Source organism: Eumetopias jubatus, unplaced genomic scaffold, assembly GCF_037043125.1.
Source record: "Eumetopias jubatus isolate StellerSeaLion01/CBP00866 unplaced genomic scaffold, mEumJub1_p1.0 scaffold_17, whole genome shotgun sequence".
In the NCBI taxonomy this organism is placed as follows: domain Eukaryota; kingdom Metazoa; phylum Chordata; class Mammalia; order Carnivora; family Otariidae; genus Eumetopias; species Eumetopias jubatus.
Genome location: NW_028274823.1, coordinates 60928723 through 60950723, shown reverse-complemented (window position 1 = coordinate 60950723; position 22001 = coordinate 60928723). Strand labels below are relative to the sequence as shown.

The 22001-nt window shown below is 35.9% G+C and overlaps 1 protein-coding gene across 1 annotated transcript in view; it reads right to left on the bottom strand.

Moving 5' to 3' along the window:
• Positions 1–22001, bottom strand: part of CTNNA3 (catenin alpha 3) — a 1824697-nt gene that overhangs the window by 710390 nt on the left and 1092306 nt on the right. The window contains exon 9 of the mRNA XM_028109632.2: positions 3032–3124. Within this exon, the coding sequence (XP_027965433.1) occupies positions 3032–3124 (93 nt within the window). The remainder of the gene's footprint in view (positions 1–3031; positions 3125–22001) is intronic.

The following is a 22001-nucleotide window of genomic DNA, read 5'->3' as shown; positions in this document are numbered from 1 at the left end:
GTTTGTGTGTGTGTGTGTGTGTGTGTGTGTGTGTGTGTGTGTGTGTGTGTGGAATATTATGCAGCCATCAAAAAATGAAATCTTGCCATTTGCAGCAATGTGGATGGAACTAGAGGGTATTATGCTACACAAAATAAGTCAATCAGAGAAAGACAATTATCATATGATCTCACTGATATGTGGAATTTGAGAAACAAGGTAGATTATCATAGGGGAAGAGAGGAAAAAATGAAACAAGAGGAAACCAGAGAGGGAGACAAACCATAAGAGACTCTTAATCTCAGGAAATAAACTGAGGGTTGCTGGAATGGGGTGACTGGGTGATGGACATTGGGGAGGGTATGTTGTGGTGAGCGCTGTGTATTGTGTAAGACTGATGAATCACAGACCTATACGCCTGAAACAAATAATATGTTATTATGTTAATAATAAAATAAATAAATAAATAAATAAATAAATGAAAGCCCAGAAGCTTGTCTACTTTGAAATGTATTTTTTTAAGATTTTATTTATTTATTGGACAGAGAGGGACATAGTGAGAGAGGGAACACAAGCAGAGGGAGTGGGAGAGGGAGAGGGAGAAGCAGGCTTCCCGCTGAGCTGAGAGTCAGATGCAGGACCCGATCCCAGGACCCTGGGATCATGACCTGAGCCAAAAGCAGACGCTTAATGACTAAGCCACCCAGGCACCCCTGGAATGTATTTTAATTTACCTATCAATCTATATTTACATATGGAATACTAGTAAATAAATTACACATTTGTTATATATGTATTATACATGTATAATGCATTTTATAAAACATATAGATGTATGCATGTATTACAAATATGTATACTATAGGGCGCCTGGGTGGCTCAGTTGGTTAAGCAACTGCCTTAGGCTCAGGTCATGATCCTGGAGTCCCGGGATCGAGTCCCACATCGGGCTCCCTGCTCGGCAGGGAGTCTGCTTCTCCCTCTGACCCTCTTCCCTCTCCTGCTCTCTATCTCCCATTCTCTCTCTCAAATAAATAAATAAAATCTTAAAAAAAAAACAAATATGTATAGTATATACATATATGTGTATAAGAATATATATAAAACAATGTTTTAAAAAGTGTGTGCGTGTGTGAAATAATGATAGCATTTTACATTAATTGGGAAAGGATCAACTATTTAATACATGATGGTTGTCCAATGGTTAGTACTGTAAAAAAAAAATCCCTACCTCAGTTAGACATAAAAATAAATTTAGATGAAGTAAAGATCTAAATGTTAAATAATACTTCAGCCTTTTATGGGGTGCCTGGGTGGCTCAGTCGTTGAGCATCTGCCTTCGGCTCAGGTCACGATCCCAGGGTCCTGGGATTGAGCCCCACATCGGGCTCCCTGCTCGGGGGAAAGCCTGCTCCTCCCTCTCCCACTCCCCCTGCTTGTGTTCCTGCTCTTACTATCTCTCTCTCTGTCAAATAAATTAAAAAAAAATGCTTCTGCCTTTTTTTAAAGAAAATGTGAAAACTATGTAACATTTTTGTTGGGAGAATTTCTTAACAAGGCACAAACCAACAAATCATTATACAGGGTAGATGCTCAATAAATATCTATTGAAGGAATTAAAAGATGGATCATTAAAGTTCCTAAAATCTTCAGTGATCAAAATATTTTTTTAAAAGTTAAAAGAAAAGCTATAGTCAACAGAAGATATTTTTTAAAACCTAAACAATCTAGAGAGGAGGGGGTTGGGGGGATGGGTTAGCCTGGTGATGGGTATTAAAGAGGGCAAGTACTGAATGGAGCACAGGGTGTTATACGTAAACAATGAATCATGGAACACTACATCAAAAACTAATGATGTCATGTATGGTGATTAACATAACAATAAAATAAAATTAAAAAACCTAAGCAATGTAATTAAAAAAAAAAGACAACCTAACTAAAAGTAGCAAAGGATTTAGGCAATTCACAGAATTAGAAAACCAAATGGTTAACAAACATTTGAAAAATGTTCCCTTTAGTAATCAGAAAATTATAAATTAAAACCAATGATATATATTTAATACTCTTCAGATTCAAAAGACATTTTAAAAGGTGACAGTATCAAATGCAATCCATAGTAGAGAGAAATGCGAATTCTCCTCGACCGCAGAGGGGAATATTAATGATTCAACCACTTTAGAGACCCCACGGCAGTATTCTGTGAGAATAGAATACTTGTGAGATAACACAGAAAACTGTCATCAGTTGTGAGATCTCAGTTGCCCGTCTTCTGGACCCCACTTCTCCAGCCAGTTTTTACTTGTTAATCACCATTAAGTCCAAAGGAGGAGTCTCCCTTACTGTTTCCTCAATATTCTTTGAGATGAAATTATCAGTAAGGGAAATCAAGAATTTAACACATACACCACTTTTAGAAAGATGAGAATCTCAGCAGATATCCAGAGACTTGAAATCTCTAATCATTGTTATATTTCACATCCTTACAACATTTGTGATCTTTAAGACGAATTAATTATCCATATTATCTCTTGATTATTCTAAGACAAGGTGTTTAAGATTGCCCTTAGGTGTATACCGATTCATGGTTCAAGACACTATCCTGAAATAATTCCCTAAAAATATGTTGCTTTTCAGATAACAAACAAACAAATGAAAACTTCTGAATTGCAGACAAGAAAAGATTTCTTGGCTTTTTTCAAACTCATGTCTTCTTTGAATAAAAGAGGGGAAAAGAAGTCATTCCTTTCATATTCTGAGATTTCAAAATTAATGACTAAAAATAAAATCGTTGGACAAAGACCTGCTTTGATTTCACCCTGTACCTTTCTCTCACAAAATTCTGATATGGTCCCTTAGGGAATGTTATAAGAACCAGGTGCTAAGTAAAGAACTTGGTGCTTAGTAAAGAATAAACCATGACCTTAGGACAAGTCATCTTCTGTGTTTAAAATAAATATCTTCATATATTTTCATATATATATAAAGGTCCAAAGTATTATATATAATTTTTATACTTAGTTTAATGGAAGAGACAGCAACTTAGTTATCATACCTGTGGACACAAGGTTTCTAGGTGATTGGCCGCAATTTTGACAATTTTAATTCCATCTTCATTTGTTGACATGGAACAAGCAAGATTTGCCACCTTAAATACAATCCAAAATAATGGAAATTATTTCAGATTATTAAGGAAATGCAGAAACATTTGTTATCCTAAATAAGTTAGAGCATGTACATACTTATTGAAAAATCTCAGCAATAAACAACAGCTTTCTCATAAATGTTACTGCTATCGGGTGCCTAGGTGGCTCAGTTGGTTAAGCGACTGCCTTCGGCTCAGGATCGAGTCCCGCATCAAGCTCCCTGCTCAGTGGGGAGTCTACTTCTCCCTCTGACCCTCCCCCATCTCATGTTCTCTCTCTCTCATTCTCATTCTCTCTCTCAAATAAATAAATAAATAAAATCTTTAAAAATAAATAAATAAATAAATAAATAAATGTTACTGCTATCTGTTTTATGGAAGTACTCAGAGAATCTAGTAACATGTAATTAACAACAAAGGGCTCTAGAAAATTGTTTAAAACAAAAAGGAAGACAGATGAGTGAATCAGTCAACCCTCTCCAGTCTCTTGGTATCAATATCTAACCCATAATAAGATGCTAACTATTATGGTTTCCTAGAGGACTGGAAAAAAAAAGTTTATCTTTGGATTGAATGTTAACAGTTCCTTGGAATCTCATACAATTATGATTTTTTTAAGTTTGTAATTGTTTTATTATTTTTTCATTCCCCGGCAGTCTATCATGTATACTTAAGTTGCATTAAGCCTGATGATATCTTTACTCATGTTTTATCCAGCAACAAATATATTACAAAGCTGGACAAATACAAGATAATTAATTTCTTCTTCCTGTTCTTGCTTTTCTACTCCAACTTCATGGGCACTGTTTGACATTCCAGCAGTCAATTTGATTCAAGCATTAGTAACACGTAAATTCCCTTATACATTACTCCTTTTGAAACTTGCACTGTTTTCCAGTGAAATGGGTGCTCTTTTAAATAATCACCTTAAGGTCCATTACCTAAACCTAGTATTTACAAATACTTTCTTTATACCATGAAAGAGCCATAAGAAAGAGTATGGGATTCCTTGCCCTTCCTTTGACCCTCACCCTTACTCAACATTGTTCTTGCTAGCAGCTGAGTGTGTCCCGCTGCAATGTTTCCTTTGATCTACAGGTTACGTCACTGTCTTCATCACTGCAAGGAAATAGCTTTTCTATCATTTTTCTTACCTTCCTAACGTCTCTGTTGGTTATTACATACTTCAACACATTGCAGGTTTTTACTACTCAAATCCAAAATACATTCAGTTGCAGAAAACCACACTTTAGCTGCACACGATAGAAGCAGACAACAAACATATCCTTGGATCCCAACTGTAGAGTACCACAAAATGTAACTTAAGTGGATTTATAGTCTGCTTTTTAATAACATTACTTTTAATATGTGAACCATGAAACAATTCCTTGATTTGCATTTACATATAATGAAATAAAAGCCATACATTATTTAACTGTGGAAGGGCATTTTCACTCTATGAATGTATATGAAAATGGCTTCCTTGAAAAGGGCTTTTGTTGGCTTGAAGGTCACAATGCTTCAACTTTCATATCTGATGTACAATTAGCACACCTGTGAATTATGTGAAAAGGGCAGTAGTTTCTGCACGCCTTCCCGCCTCCAAGCCCCACTCACAGAAAGTATGATTCAGCAATCTAATCACTTTGACACGTCTTCTAATAATTTGCACTGCACTGAAGAAAATCTCTGTCTATAAATTTGAGCACTGTTTCTTTTAAGTAAAATTTTAAAAATTAGAAATTATTGGCTCAATCTTCTGGTCAAATCAGATGAATGCTGGTTAATCCAAAGTTTAAAAATTACAAAAACATGCCCCAAATACCCTTTTCTTTATTTTTTAATTTTATCATCTTTCTCTTTTTTTTCCCCCTTTTAAAAACAGACATTCTTGGTACTGGACATTTGCTGGACACCATGTTTATTGTAAGCCAATTCAGTGACTAACGTAATGTGGAAATCATCCTAATCACGAAAGTTCTGTTTACATGAGTAAAGTTTTAGAAAATTTTCAATTGAAAATGCAGCACAGCTAAATGTTTTCTACTCAATTAATAATCATCCTAACACTCTGTCCTCCTTTATTCAGACAGACTTGAAATTATCCTTACCAGAACTGTTTTATGTCAGATAAATTTTCTAAATAATCAAGTACTATTTCCAGGTTATGGCAAGTGGAATTTTAGTGATATTATATACAAACAAATTTGAATTTATGAGATAGCTAGTATTCTGTGGAAAAATGAAAAAAAAGTTAAGTGATAGAAATAAAATCTCTTTACATTTCTAATTTGAGTGACTTGTGACATATTTTCCATAGCTGCATCAATATGTAAATGAAAGCTAAATTTCTTCTAACAATATTCCTAAATTCTGTGCGGCTTTTTAGGAAGCCAGTTATGTTTCTGAGCACAGCATGAAGGCAACTCCCTACTAATCAAAGAAAGCAAAATGCAAATAAAATATTTTGTAAAACTGTTTGAGATATTTGGACATCTGAGATCCTTTGTATACCTAACTTTGACAACATTTCAAAGTCTGTGTAAACCTTCATTATTCAAGAGATCCTTTTGGAAAGTTTCTTCCCACTAAGGGAAATTAGGGCATAGGAAGTTTTTAGAAACAAATAGATCTTGAACCTAGAGACAAAACAGGCTTGAACCTGATTTCCACTATTAATAAGCATTTGACCATGGGCAAAGTGTTAGCTTCTCTTAGCTTATTTTCTAACCTGAAAAATGGGTATGATAATACCTATGTCACTGGAGTGCTTTGATTAAATGAGATAGTGCATGGAGATGGCCTGATGCTACCAGGTAGGCTTCACCATGTATGAATTTCCTTCTAGTTCACCTATCTCTCTACCAATGCATGGTGGGATAGAGCAGTTAGTCTCTTAAGAGGTTTTACAGAATTAAAACCTTATGGGAGCCTAAAGAAATTTGACAAAATGTCTAATCTGAGAGATAAACTGAAGCATTTTCAGGACTCATGAAGAAATTACATAGAATCTTGATATAACTCAGTGGTTGGGTGGGTTGGTAGGTGCCCAGGCAAATGTGAGTGTGTATGCCCTCCCTAAAGGCATTAGAACTCTTTAAAACAAGATGAAAAGCAAACAACAACATTTCCTTGACCACATGAACAGTCTGTTGGCTTCAGTTCATAGGTCAACAGTTTGTGAATTCTGAATCCTATTTTCTAATCCTCTATTGTATAGATAGGAAAACAAAATCAAACAGGGAGAAGAAACAAACTCAAACCATCCAATGACAGGGAGACTTAAGTAGAGCTGTGTGTGCTCTTTTATGCCACCCCTGAATTAAAAGTATTGACAAAAGTTCCTTCATTGAAATAATTTTTATTGATATTGTACTACATTCTTAACCAAGTCCATGAAGATCAGTCTAAATTATCCTAAATAAATGGGACCAAAGGTACTCAGGTAAATTCATAAGTTTGTTAAAAGAAAAAGGCCAGGACACAATATTCTTTCATTTTTATAAAAAATTAAACTGGGGCACCTGGGTGGCTCAGTTGGTTGGGCATCTGACTCTTGGTTTTGGCTCTGGTCATGATATTGGAGTTGTGGGATTGATCCCCACCCCTCCCTCTGTCCCTTCCCCTGCTCTTGCTCTCTCTCTCTCTCTCAAATAAATAAATCTTTAAAAAATAAACTATATCATTAAAATCATTACTGATACTGTATCTAATAATTGTAAAAGATAAATTAAAAAATCTTTAAACAGCAACATGTCATGTTACCAAGAATGATTTTATTTATGTATGTATTTTACATCATTGCCTTTCATGTGAACCTCTCTCCTTCTCACCAGTCCTTCTGCCTCTAAGATGTATGTCCATTCTAGACCTTTCAAATGTGACTAAATGTACTACTCTATCTGGATTGTTAAAAAAAAAAATTGTAGACAACAAAGCCTGGTCAGATGATTCCTAAACTAATTAACATTTGTTATCATGCTGTAGATGTTTATTCTTCTCTTTCTGGCTCCTAATTCAAGTTTTGTATATCAATTTTGTATGTTCCTGTCATTCTTTCTATTTGCTGAACTTTGGTTCTAGCTTTCACATGGCATAGAACACGGTGCCCAGGGCTCCTGGGTGGTTCAGTTGGTTAAGTGCCTGACTCTTGGTTTTGGCTTAGGTCATGATCTTGCAATTGTGGGACCGAGCCCCATCTTGGTCATGCTCAGTGTGGAGTCTGCTTCAGATTCTCTCTCCATCTCCCTCTTATTCACTCTCTCTCTCTTTCAAATAAATAAATAAAATCTTAAAAAAAAAAAAAGGAACATAGTACCCTTCACTCCCTAACCTATGGTCTTAAATGAGAAATGAATCATTGAACATTATATCAAAAACTAGTGATGTACTATACGTTGGCTAATTGAATTTAAATATAAATAAATAAATAAATAAATAAATAAATAATAAGAAAAAAATGCTCTACTTTGGAATCTGGCCTTGTAGAACCCTACCAGTTAGGCTAGTTCTGTCCCACACTTTCTATCAAGGTGAAGGAGATGACCATGTTTGACCCCAAAAAAATGACTCACTAATGATAGAGCCAAAGACTGTTATTAAAAAAGATACTTGGGAATTTGAGGTATTCTCAATGACTTTTCAGTCTACTATGCTATCTGTTCAACTCTGCTTTTCATCATTGCTTTGTTCTGATCTGGTAAAGAGACTGCATTTTAAAAGTATTGAATACCAGAGGGGCACCTGGGTGGCTCAGTCCATTAAGCATCTGACTTCAGCTCAAGTCATGATCCCAGGGTCCTGGGATCAAGCCCCACATTAGGCTGCACACTCAGCAGGGAGTCTGCTTGTCCCTCTGTCCCTCCCTCTGCTTGTGCTCACTCTCTCTCTCAAATAAGTAAAACTATTTTTTAAAAAAGTATTGAATTCCAGAGCATGCTATATTTCAACATTCTAATATCAAGTTTTATTTGAAATCTCAGCAGTAGTAGTTGTCCTCTCAGTCATTTTAGACAACTGAAATGCTATTGTTACTGGGAATGAACTCACTATTTGGACAGCTGTTCATCACACATCATTCAGTCTGTCACTATGGAATTCTCACACAGCTATTTACCTGTGATAGGATTTCTCAAGAACATGAAGCAAACTTTGATGTTTGATGAGATTTCCATTGCCACACATTCATTGTTTATACATAGGTCACATCGTTAATTGTAATATCATGTCACTGTGTATCCTAGCTCTCAGTGGGGGATAAAGGTCACTCTCTCATTTTCATTCACTTTTCTCTCTGACAGAGGGTCATGCAACTCCTGTGTAAAGACTTTCAAGACTGAGATAGAATTTTAGAGTCACCAATTTATCAATGGTAATAGGATGTGATTGTGTAGAGAGCAAATATTCTTAGAAAGGTACCTGAGACACCAATATTTATTAGGCTGCTAGAAGAGGCCAATTCTACCATGAATCTTAGAAAAGTGTTCAGGGATAGAGAAGGTTACCCACAATACTTTGATGCTATAGAAGCTGGAAGAAGAGAAATTTTCAAGAAGGTGATCTCAATGATCAAATACTGAGAAGTCAAGTAAGTAATCCCTGAAGTTGTCCATCGATTCAGCCACATGAAGGGTCATTCTTAGAATGTTGGAGGGGAATGTTGATGGTCAAACTACCCTATGTGGTCAGGGAACTGTGTAGGTGGTGAGGTAGCCTCATGTATCTTACAACTCAAAGCAGAGAACTAGAAACTACCTGGACAATATTCACTCTCCCATTCCCATATCTATCCATTTCTTTTTATTTCACCTCTCAAACATCTCCTGAAACATCTTCTTTTCTAGCTCCCCACCCTCATCATGCATAGTTCTTTTTTTCTCTTTGTTTCAGGTATTAAACCCACTTTCAGTTACCCATACTTCCTTCTGCCACAGGATATTTGCACATGCCATTTTCTTTAGCCTGTAATAGTCTCCTCCTCCTTCCTAACTGTCACCCTTATATCCCTTAGGCCTGCTTAACTGCTATCCATCAGATATCCATCTGCTCAAAAGTAATTCCTTAAGCAGTTTTTCACCAATGCTTCATCGCCCATCTACCCTGGAGACATCCCCCCTATCCAAGTCAGGTTTTTCTTTCACAGCTTGAGTCTCAGTTTGTGATTATACATTCACTGAAGGGATTATTTGATTAGTGACCATTTCCTCTGCTTTATAAGAGCAGAGTCCTTACCTGTGTTTGCTCATCATTAGGCCCTCAGTTCCTTGGGCCTGATATATGAGAGCCAAACAATAATAGATCTTCAATGAATGAATAAATGCATGAATGCACAAATTAGCATGCTTGAGAATGTATTGTTCCCAAAGAGAGAATGAAAAATGGAACATAGAGGAAGGAGACAGCAGCGGAAATTCAGGACAAGCAAGAAAGGGGAATAAAATCTCCCTTTGAAATTCATTTTCAATATTCCACAAAGGCTTAGATAGCTGGACTTCAAAGAAATGTAACACAGTTTTCTTCTAGTCTGGTCATCATACTTAACAAAGCTTGGGGGGCAGTTTCTTTCAAGTTTTACTTTCACTTAAGACACCAAATTGGAAACAACGGAAGAGCTCCCAACTTAGCTTTTAATTTATTTATTTTTAATCAAGTAAAATAATTGTTCAAAGTGCCCAAGCTGGCTGCCAAATGCTGGTGAGTGTGGCAGATGGAAAGAGGTATGATAACTGCCATCAACAAACCCAGGAGCTTTAGGGTCTCCTGCAGACATAATATAATGCACACTTTGTTTGCTGCCAAGCCTCACTCAGAGGCCTGGGACTGAGCCTGAGAAGTGTAGAAGGGGGTCTGTGATCTCCCAGTGTTGGCATCCAAGTGACTTCAGGCTAAACAAGCCAGCTTTTCTATTTGTCCTGGTGAAACAGTGTTGCCCTGATGCTCTTTGTAATAACAAGAAATGAACATGAATTACAAGTTTTCTAAAGTATTTCACTAATAGAATTGTGCTATAGAAATGCAGGGCAAGAAGCAGGGGGACGATTTTAATCAAGTAACAAATATTGATTATTCACCTCTTATGTGGGCTGTGCGCTGGGAACTGCAAGGGAAACCAAAGACAGTAGAAGCAAGTCTCAGGAAATAGAATCTATTTACGGGAACGCATGAAAGAGAGAATAAAACTCTAGTTTCTAAGTGACAGGAAGCTAAAGGTAGTGGACCTCATAGAAGCAAGTGTAGTCAGGGTCTTTCAAGAAAACAAATTATTACCAAGGAACTTCATATTCTCTTAGACTTTGCATCTCAAGCTACCTCCCAAGTTTTATGAATCTTACATCACACAATCCTGTCTCTGAATTACTTTAGCTGGTGTTAAAAATTTATCTGTCTGTCTTTGGTTATTCATCTGCAAGATGAAGAACAGATTAATTATTTGATTTGTAGGTCTCCTCCCATTTCAATAATTGCCTTTTAGTGATTATGTAACCTGATAACAACATTAGATAGGAATTAGGGGCAGAGCTATCAGGCAATTTATAAATAAAATATTAGCAACTTAAATCTAATTATGTAAAAAAAAGAAAAATTATACAGCAAGACGATGTGATTTATCTGAGGAATAAACCAGTGGTTCATGACTGGGAAATCTAACTATAAAATCTCTTGTTTTGCTATATTTCAACAGATTTCAGAAAAGGATTTGATGACAGTTTTATGCCTATTCTTATTAAGGCAAAATAAAGCTAAACAAACAAAGAAACAAAAAAATCTTAGTGAGCTATGACTAGAAGGAACCATTCTTTTTTTTTTTTTAAAGATTTTATTTATTTATTTGACAGAGAGAGACACAGCAAGAGAGGGAACACAAGCAGGGGGAGCGGGAGAGGGAGAAGCAGGCTTCCCGCCGAGCAGGGAGCCTGATGTGGGGCTCGATCCCAGGACCCTGAGATCATGACCTGAGCCGAAGGAAGATGCTTAACGACTGAGCCACCCAGGCACCCCTAGAAGGAACCATTCTTAACCTGAAACAAATTCCAGAAATTTACTGCAAATATCCTTCCCAAAATTCAAGATTAAGATAAGCATCTCCACTATCACTGAGGTTAATCAATATTTTACTCAAGGTTCTAGTCAATGTAAATGAACCTAAGAAATAACTGATAGCTGCAAATATTAAACCGAGGGTGACAAAATTGCCTATCTAAAGAATGCGAGATAGTTTTCTGAAAAGCTGTTATCACTACTGAGTATTTAGTAACATGTCTTAACGCAGGATGAATATATGTATTACTTTTCTATACATCAATGAGAATAAAATAAAATTTTAGTAGCCCAATATCTGTCATAGTAGCAACTAAAGTTATAAATTTCATGGTATATATACCTATTAAGAAATAGTACAACCATTGAATGTGTAGATTGCTCTAGGTAGCATAGACATTTCAGCAATATTTGTTCTTCCAATTCATGAACATGGAACGTTTTTCCATTTCTTTGTGTCTTCCTCAATTTCTTTCATGAGTATTCTTTAGGTTTTTGTTTTTTTTTTTTTTTTGAGTACAGATCCTTTCCCTCTTTGGTTAGGTTTATTCATAGGTATCTTCTAGTTTGGGGTGCAATTGTAAATGGGATCGACTTCTTAATTTCTCTTTCTTCTGTCTCATCATTGGTGTATAGAAATGCAACTGATTTCTGTGCATCGATTTTATATCCTGCCACTTTACCGAATTCTTTATGAGTCTTAGCAGTTTTGGGGTGGAGTCTCAACTTTTTTCATAGAACTGGAACAAATAATTCTAAAATTTGTATGGAACCAGAAAAGACCCCTAATAGTCAGAGGAATGTTGAAAAAGAAAACCAAAACTGGGGGCATCACAATTCCGGACTTCAAGCTCTATTAGAAAGCTATCATCATCAAGACAGTATGGTACTGGCACAAAAACAGACACGTAGATCAATGGAACAGAATAGAGAGGCCAGAAATGGACCCTCAACTCTATGGCCAACTAATCTTTGACAAAGCGGGAAAGAGTATCCAATGGAAAAAAGACAGTCTCTTCAACAAATGGCATTGGGAAGATTGGACAGCCACAGGCAGAAGAATGAAACTGGACCGTTTCCTTACACCACACACAAAAATAGACTCAAAATGGATAAAAGACCTCAATGTGAGACAGGAATCCATCAAAATCCTTGAGGAGAACACAGGCAGCAACCTCTTCAACCTCAGCTGCAGCAATGTCTTGCTAGACACATCTCCGAAGGCAAGGCAAACAAAGGCAAAAATGAACTATTGGGACTTCATCAACATAAAAAGCTTTTGCACAGCAAAGGAATCAGTGGACAAAACCACAAGACAACCAACAAGATGGGAAAAGATATTTGCAAATGACATAAAGGGCTAGTATCCAAAACCTATAAAGAACTTATCAAACTCAACACCCAAACAACAAATAATCCAATCAAGAAATCAGCAGAAGACATGAACAGATTTCTCCAAAGAAGATATCCAAATGGCCAACAGACACATGAAAAAGGTCTCAACATCACTCGGCATCAGAGAAATACAAATCAAAACTGCAATGAAATAGCATCTCACACCAGTCAGAATGGCTAAAATTAATAAATCAGGAAATGACAGATGTTGGTGAGGATGCCAAGAAAGGGGAACCCTCCTACACTGTTGGTGGGAATGCAAGCTAGTGCAGTTACTCTGGAAAACATTACAGAGGTTCCTCAAAAAGTTGAAAATAGAGCTACCCTATGACCCAGCAATTGCGCTACTGGGTATTTACCCCAAAGATATGAATGTAGTGATCCAAAGGGGCACCTGCACCCCAATATTTATAACAGCAATGTCCACAATAGCCAAACTATGGAAAGAGCCCAGATGTCCATCAAAAGATGAATGGATAAAGAAGATGTGGCATATATGTGTACAATGGAATATTACATAGCCGTCAAAAAATGAAATCTTACCATTTGCAAGGACATGGATGAAACCAGAAGGTATTATACTAAGCAAAATAAGTCAATCAGAGAAAGACAATTATCATATGATTTCACTGATATGTGGATTTAAGAAACAATGCAGAGGATCATAGGGGAAGAGAGGAAAAAATGAAACAAGATGAAACCAGAGAGGGAGAAAAACCTTACGAAACTCTTAATCATAGGAAACAAACTGAGGGTTGCTGCAGGGGAGAGGGGTGGAGGGATGAGGTAACTGGGTGATGGACATTGGGGAGGGTATGTGTTGTAATGAGCACTGGCTATTATATAAGACTAATGAATCACAGACCTGTACCCCTGAAACAAATAATACATTTACATGTTAATTAATTGAATTTAAATTTAAAAAAGAGAAAAGAAATAGCACAACCATATCATATACATGCTTATGTGCATATCATGGTATGCATATGTGTATATGTATTAAATTTTACTTAAGGACATAAAAGAACAACTGGATAAATGGGGAGAAATATCATATTCCTGAATGAGAATGCTCAATATTAAAAAATAAAATGTCAACTCTTCCTGTATTTGTCAATTAATTTAATAGCTCTAAATGGAACTTAGCTTAATTTTAACATGTGAAAGAATATGTGAAAGGCTAGCAAAGATGATTTACAAAAAAGAAGAATAAAGGAAAGTATAGTAAGTGAGTAATTAAAACCCTTGGAAATTTAATGCCTTTCAGAGCGATGGGAAAAAATAATGGTGATACCCCAATTGGCTACTACTTGGAGGGAAGGTGGGGAAGTTCAATGTATGTAAAAGACTGGCATATATGACTGCATAAAGATTTTTGAAATTTCAAAATAATGAAAACTTATAAAGTCAAATGCAAAAGATAGAACAAAAGTATTTGGTATAGTATAACCCAAACAAGATTAGCATCCTGAAGGCATAAATAATTCTTAAACATCAAGAAGGAAAAAGGGGCATTAAAAGTGGGCAAAATATTTAAACAGACAATTCACATATGAAATACAATAAATACATTAAAAGATTCCCAATGTACCTTTTGATCTATTAAGCAGGAAATACAACTAAAACAAGCGAGTGATATTTTTCCTTGTCATTTTAGCACTAATTAAAAATTTTGATATTTTACAGTATTATTGAAGGCATAGGGAAGTAATTAGAGGGTAAATGGTCAACTTTCCAGACAGCTGTATAGCCTCATCTACGAAAATTTAAAATGCAAAAATGCAGCAATTCCATTTAATGTAATCTGTCCTTCAGAAATACTTGCATATGTGAACAAACACACAGCCACAGGAAGGTTCATTGCAACTTTACTTATAAAAGTGAAAAGGAATCTAAATACTTATCAATGGAGAATAAATTACATTATGTAATACTATGATTCTGTAAAAAATGTAAAAAAAAACCTTTCTGCTAACAAAATATCTCAAATATATATAATTTAAGTAAAAAATATTGTAGCATATATGTAAAAAGTGTTCATATTTAAATAAAATTATGTATCACAATTATGTATAAATGCAAAATATAAAGTCTACAGTGATAAGTCCCAGCGATTAACATGAGTTATATATGGGAAAAAAGTGGGATTGCTATTGCTATAAAGAGAATCATTCTATTTTAATTTTATGTTTCTATAGTGCCTGAATTTTTTCCACGTATCTTTTTTTCACTACATGTTTATCTAATTAAAAACAAAAAGGATGATTGATGAAATAGTTCTATATGTATTGGAAACATCCCACTGACAAGTAAAAACAGAATGTCTAACATGAACTCTTGTTAAAGAAGATGTGTGTGTGTGTGTGGGTGTGTGTATGAAAGTGTATACCTAAAATGTTGTTCACCAAAGTGGTAATTGTGGTTACCTCTGAGAAGAGAGACTCAAGATAACTTCAACTTTCCTTCTTCACGCTTTTAAAAATTTATAGGGCAACCCTCTCGGGTCCTCTCCCTCGTCGGGAGCTGTGGACTATCACTTTGTTATCATTCAATAAACCTTGCTTTGCTGCCCATCAAAAAAAAAAAGTATATTTATATATATTTATATGTATAATAAATTTATAATTTTAGTTTTTATAATGAGGATGAATCATTTTTAAGCAAAAAAATAAATTTCATTTTGAAGAAAATATAAAATTTCTCTACCTATATTTGAACTTTTAATACCAATCAAGAGGATCATATTAATCATGACAATTACTGCAAAATCTGAGGATCCAAAGCCATTTTAAAGTAGATTTTCCAGAAAATACAGATATATAATGACTAAGTGCTGCTAGATAGAAAATAGTGTCTGTTGTTTCAGATGCTGTTATGTGTTATATTAAAATGATGATTCACAAATATTGATGGTAATTTGAATGGGAGAACTAGGCACTGGTTTTTATCTCATGTTTATTTAATATCATGGCAAATATTAAACGAATAAAAGCCCATTGCCAATGACAAATTGAGACCACCCAAAAATGACCTTAACTACAAATAAAAATTCCATTTGTTTGGAAGCTAAAGGTATTCTATGCATGGTGTGTGTGTGCACGTATGTGTCTGTGTGTTTGTTAGTTTGTTTGCAACAGATTCAAGGTGATGCTTCCAGTGATCAAGGGATTATAAAAAAGTCCTAAGTTTTTTTCTTTTCTTATTTTACCCACATCCTCCAATTCTATGCAAATTTTCATTCAAATTTCTTGTTCCTCTCCAATGAGTCATTAAAGATGAAAATATTCATTTGTCTAAGTAGACATATGCCAATGTTATTCTAAAAAACAGGCATTAATAGTTGTGTCAGTATGTGTCATCACAAAGGAAATGAATGAGATGAAAACACACACACACAAACATATGAACACACACAGGACTTAAGCAATTTTGGCTGTTAGAGTGCTACTTCTAATAAATTATCTGAAGTATGTTCCAGAGCCTAAATTCAGGTCAGCAACGTATACTGCTCTAAGGATCCCATTTTACCAAACATATTTCTCATCTTTTATTTTGAAACAATATATAACTGTATATGAATACACATACACCATATTGATATACAATGTAAATTATAATGGTAAAACCAGCTAGACAGTTTCCTCAAGGTCCCTCACTGAATTAAGCTATTATTCACCTCAGAATCATCACCCAAAGGATAAAAGTATGTGCCACCTGTCAAGTAAATGTAATATAATAAACAGCATCAAATAAAATCAACTTAACAACCAAAGAGACAATGCAAATCTAAACTATAAATTAAAGACAAGATCAAGTGTTGTTTCCTGAACTGCTGATATACGTTGTTGGCTGCTGAGAGTCAAGCATAAATATGAAGCATGCAGGTCCAATAAGTTTTTAATAGGATCAGTGTGTAAAGAGCAGATGTCAAAAAGTACTATAATTGGCCTTCACTATCAATGAAATTGACATCAAATTTCAAAGTAATTTTTATGACCAGTGACCTGACATCTCAAGTGGCAGTAAGAGAACTGATTTTCTTAAAGACAGACAGAATGTGCTAAAGCCAACATAAAGTTTTTAGTTAGTTTAATCCCAAACCACCATTTTTTGTACATATCCCTCTATTCAAATGTCATCACGGAAACCAAAGTTGTCATACACTGCAAAATTAATTGAATCATACAGACTTTGCAAATACGGATGAGACAGCAAGACCACCTGATTTCCTAACTAATCAAGACATCCACACCTAGATACATTCCTTACTTTCATGAAGGAAGGAGTCTCTTAGTAGAGTGACAGTTTGCAATCAATCCTCTGACAGCTTTTATTTTGGAAGATATCAGAACAATAACTTATGCAACGATTTTTTTCCTTGTAGGTATCTACTTATGACAAAAGTTAAATTCTAACTTTGAAGGAAATAGGCAAATAAGCTTAATTACTAGAATTACAATCCTGGGGAAAGACTCTTATCTCTCACTATAAATGACCCATAGTGAGTAAAACAAATTGCAAGAACACAATATGTGTAAGGGTGTGTGTGTGTGTACATGTGTATGGAGGAGAGGGAGTGGGGTAAGTATGACTGCATATGTGTGTATGAAGGCCCCAACAAAATATGCAAATCAGTATATGACTATTAAACGCTATGGTTTCCATACCCTGTTATCCTTGGGTTCCCCAAATCCTGTGAGGGCTTTTTAGATGGGTTTTAGATTTAAATTACATAATAATGGGGCTCCTGGGTGGCTCAGTTGGGTAAGCATATGCCTTTGGCTCAGGTCATGATCTCAGGGTCTTGTGACTGAGCCGGCATTGGGCTCCCTGCTCCCCGGGGAGTCTGCTTCCCTCTCTCCCTCTCCCCCTACCCCTCCCCGCCACTCATGATTTCTGTCTGTCTGTCTCTCTCTCAAATAAATAAAATCTTAAAAAATAAATTACATAATAAATAGTGAAGTATAGCCAAACAGTGTGATAAAGGAGGAAAAGAAAATCAAAGATCTAGGTCCCTCTAAGTTTGGCAAGCAAGTGAGCTATTATATGTTTGATCTTAGCTACTCCTGCTACCTCTGCAGCACACTGAAATGCTGGGTTCATAATGTGAGTACTGGATGCCATTAGAGGACATGATAATGATAAAATACTTGCCATTCAATCCTAGCAGTATTTCTTGATATTACTAATGGTTCCCAATAGCTCTAGCAGGGAGGAGGGAAATGGAGTGAGAGACCTTGTTTTACTAACTTTCCTTAATTACAGCAAACCTATGTATTAATTCTATCTGAACAAGGTTGAATTGTAAAATCCTGACAACAGAAACCACCTTAATCTCTTTATAGTTCTCAACTTTGCAAGCGATGGTGCTCATAAAGTCTCTGTCAAATAGAATGCATTTAAGCCAACACTGCAATTAAATATTTTTCACATTGTCTTCTCTATGAAGATTATTATGAATGTGTTTACAGAGGGCTAAAGACAACAATAACATTCCACAAATATTTATTGTGTATGTTATTAGACCTATTTTAGACGCTCAAGGAAGAACAGAAGATAGTAGTTCCCAAGCTTCAAGAAATCAAGGATTTGGATGTAAAAACACAAAACAAGATACTAAATAAGTAAAACACTAATTGCTGACGGGCATCAGAGTAAAGAAATAGTGCAATGAAGCCTTAAAAAATCTAGCTGGATCATTTTAAAGAATCTTAAAGAAAGATACTTTCTGTATATCAAATGAATTGTTTTTTAAACTATGAATGTAATTACCTTATTCAAAGACACATGTTAATAGGAGACAATAGTTTTCATAAATCCCAATATCAGAAGATTTCTGGATAATAAAAATCAGAAATTTCTGAATAAAATAAAAAATGATACTTAATAAATAGTGAATGTTCTAATGAAAACAAATGTTACTCCCAAAATCTTAAAGTTAAATTTTATGTGATTACATTTCTATCTTTACGACAACATTGACCATGCATTTTGTCGTTTTCAATTCTTATCTCCAGTAATGCGAAACTTGAACCAAATTCAAGAAAGCAGTGCTACACTGAAGGTGGACCCATGCACATCAGCTCCATGGCTCCACATGGCCCCACGAGCCAGGGCTTGATCCTCACCAGCACCGCCTCAAGGTCTTGAATCATAGCTGCAGGGGTTGGAGGGCATTTTGCATCATCTAGTCCAGTTCTTGACCCTGCTTCAGGAAGCTGGCTTGCTTGCACCGCACCTGGAGCCTTTCAAAATGTTGTCAGGCTCAGCCTCTGAAGAGAGAAATCCCACAGTGTTCTGGCCTTACTCAGTGTGTGTTTTGTTCCAGAAGTCAGAGATAGGTGGGGGCAGAGGGTGGGCTTTCTCACCTATGAGATGGTAACCTTTATGAGTGCCTCCCTCCTGGACGAAAAGGAGAGTACAAAGTGCCCTTGATGCTTAGCAACAAGAAACACAGAATGCCAAATAAAAGTCCAGTCCATTTTTCACTGCTGTAGTTAGAGTCCTACTCCACCTTCAGCCTCTGACTACCGTGGAGTCCTCCTGCCTCAGGCTGCGAAGCTTTGGAAGACACACACACCTTGTATCTCTCTCTCCTGTTGATTAATTAACACTAATGGGCAGCTGTCCTCCCTGCATAAAGCTACAGCCATCACTGAATTACTTGAGGGCTAATTATACTGTTTGTCCAGGTGCAGAGTTTCTCTTCCTTCCAGCAGCCTACCCTTTGGACCCTTATTACTCATTATCACCTCCACCAGTGGAGGAACAAGACAAGATTGTCACCTGTGCCACTTCTTACATTTCCAAGAAAAAGCTGAAATCTAAGTAATGCCATTGTAGGCTTCCTCTGCAGAGGTTTTTAGCTCAGCAAAATCTCTCTTGTAACCTTTGTTCATAATTTTTCCTTAAATGCTGAAATTATGGTATTAAGAACTAGAAATCTTTTCCACAAATGACTTTTAAATTTCCTTTTCAGGTATCTTTAAGGGTCACTATCAACTCAAATTCAATTCTTTATCTCCACTCTCCCAGCTCATTCTATTCCACCTGTTTTTTCAATTGGATAGATTTTCCCCCCTTCCTCCAGCAATGGACTTTGAAATCTATTGCTCTTTCCCCATAAACAGACTAATGTCAGTCCCTCCTCCCTTCCTCCGTTCATCTTCCACACCTAGTCCTCCTTTTCCAATGCCCATCCTATTGTGTTCTCTTTTCTTAAACTAAACTCCTCACTCTCCACGTAATCAATATACTGCCACCATCACTGCTGGCCCTTTCTGGAACCTCCAGGCACCACAGTGGAACTATCTTTATTGGTTTCTGGGCTCTGAGCTATCATGTTTTCCTCCTCAGTCCTTATTCTCTTCACAATTTTGTTCCCCTCTCACAAATCCTTCCATCTTCCAGATTCTAAGTTTCCCTCACACTTTCCCACTCCCCTGTCTCTACGGTAAGTGAAACATATGAACAATATGGGATGTTTTCTCCTTGTACTTAAAAGATATCACATTTATCTGCTTTCTCTTTGGGTGAATAATTCATTTCCTGTTGTTTTGCTAATAGAATCTGTAAGCCAGGGTCTAGTTTTACAGCTATGTTTAGTAAATTGAATAGTAGCATATTTTGTCATAATGCAGGAAGTGTACCAGAAATCACTCGTTTGGGAGCTGTGAAGTCCTGAAGGGCAAGACTCAAATGCAGTGGTGGATTAGTTAAACCACAGAACAAGTAATTATAATTGCTTATCCAGTTAAATATTATGAGTTACAGTGAGTGTTTAAGCTAGTGTTGAAAAAATATTTTATTATTTCAAGACTTGCATCCTAGTGACTGTCATTAATTTTTTTATTATGTTCAGTTAGCCAACATACAGTACATCATTAGTTTTTGATGTAGTGTTCACTATTTTTTTAAGTAGGTCCAGTAAAATAATTCTGATCTATCTTCACTCTGTTAATAAATACAGGTAAAATGGGGGTTGCTCTATTAAAATATGAAGCAGCATGATTTAAAAAAAGAAATGGCAGTATGGATATTGGGATCCAAAGACTGAACTCTTTCTGCTTTATTTTATATTTTACTTATAGCATTTGCCATGCAGATGACTAACCTCAAGGGTCTCGTTCTCAACTTACAGTTGTGCCCTCAAATACATCAGGTTAGTGATAACACGTCATATATATCTCTTAGAGTGTTACCCAATAATATAGATTCAAATCCTTTTAACTCTCGACTCATTCCAAATCTCCAGAAAAAAAAAATAAGTTTGAAGCATCTATTTAGAAATCACTGTGATTTGGGAGTTCATAACTAGTTTAATAAAATATAATCTGGAACCAGAAACGTTCTAATACTGTGTGTCACTTTATGGTTAAATATGTATGTGAAAGTAAAAATGACCCTAATAAATTTTGTGTCACTTTTAATTTATCACTGTAATCATGTAAAACTCCTGGGTAATTAAAAGAAAGATTTATTTTCTACAATGTCTATCACACTATAGATGAACTCTTTACATACACCACACACACACACACACACACACACACAGATACATATACATATTTACTTTAAATATTCAAAAATTTAATGATTTTAAAATGAATGTGTTTAGTGTAAAATTTTTGTGAAACATAGTTAAATTATGAAGAGTAAACACATTGTCAGTGTGGAAAAGTTGCTTTACTCAATGCATTCTCTCAACTCCTCTTTTCTTTTGCCTTTTCTACCACTCTAGGGCATACTGTGGAGCTCCAACCAGATCCTTTCTTCAGAATCGATGCACTCGATAGTCTGCTATTGACCATACATGGCTTAGTCCCTCACTAGGGACTGCCCTTGGCTGCAGGAAACTACCTTCCCCAAGGTAATGCCCCTTCCAGTGGTCAGTCATAATCAATGACAATCTGAACTACTACTACAAAGGCTTAACCTCCTTGCCTCAATTTGTGACAATTCCCAAAGGCCATCTGAATTCCAGAATCTCCAATAAATCAGGTGAGTTTCCAGTTGCAACCACATTGTAAGCTAGTTTCTTCCTCTATTCAGTCCTCCCTTCCTCCCTTCCTTACAGGTTTATCTCCCAAGAACACACCCCAATAAACTTTCTGCATGCAATTTCTGTATCAAAGTCTGTTTTCAAGGGGAACTAATTTAACTAAAATACCTAGTAAACAAAATACTTTCACTGTCTTCCCTGCTGTTCAGCTTGGCCATGTGCCAATGAGACTAGGCACAATTCTCCAGAAGAAAAATGTTTCCTCCATTCATAACCAAGATTTCCTAAGATACGTTTCTTTGACATTTTCCCTTTGTCCTCCTCCCTACCCCACTCACCATATAGACAAGATAACTGAAAGTCAGCAATATCAAAGCTAACATAGCAAGCATCCACAAACACCTCAGACTTGAAAACATCATTGAACAAATGGGCTTATGCCAGCAA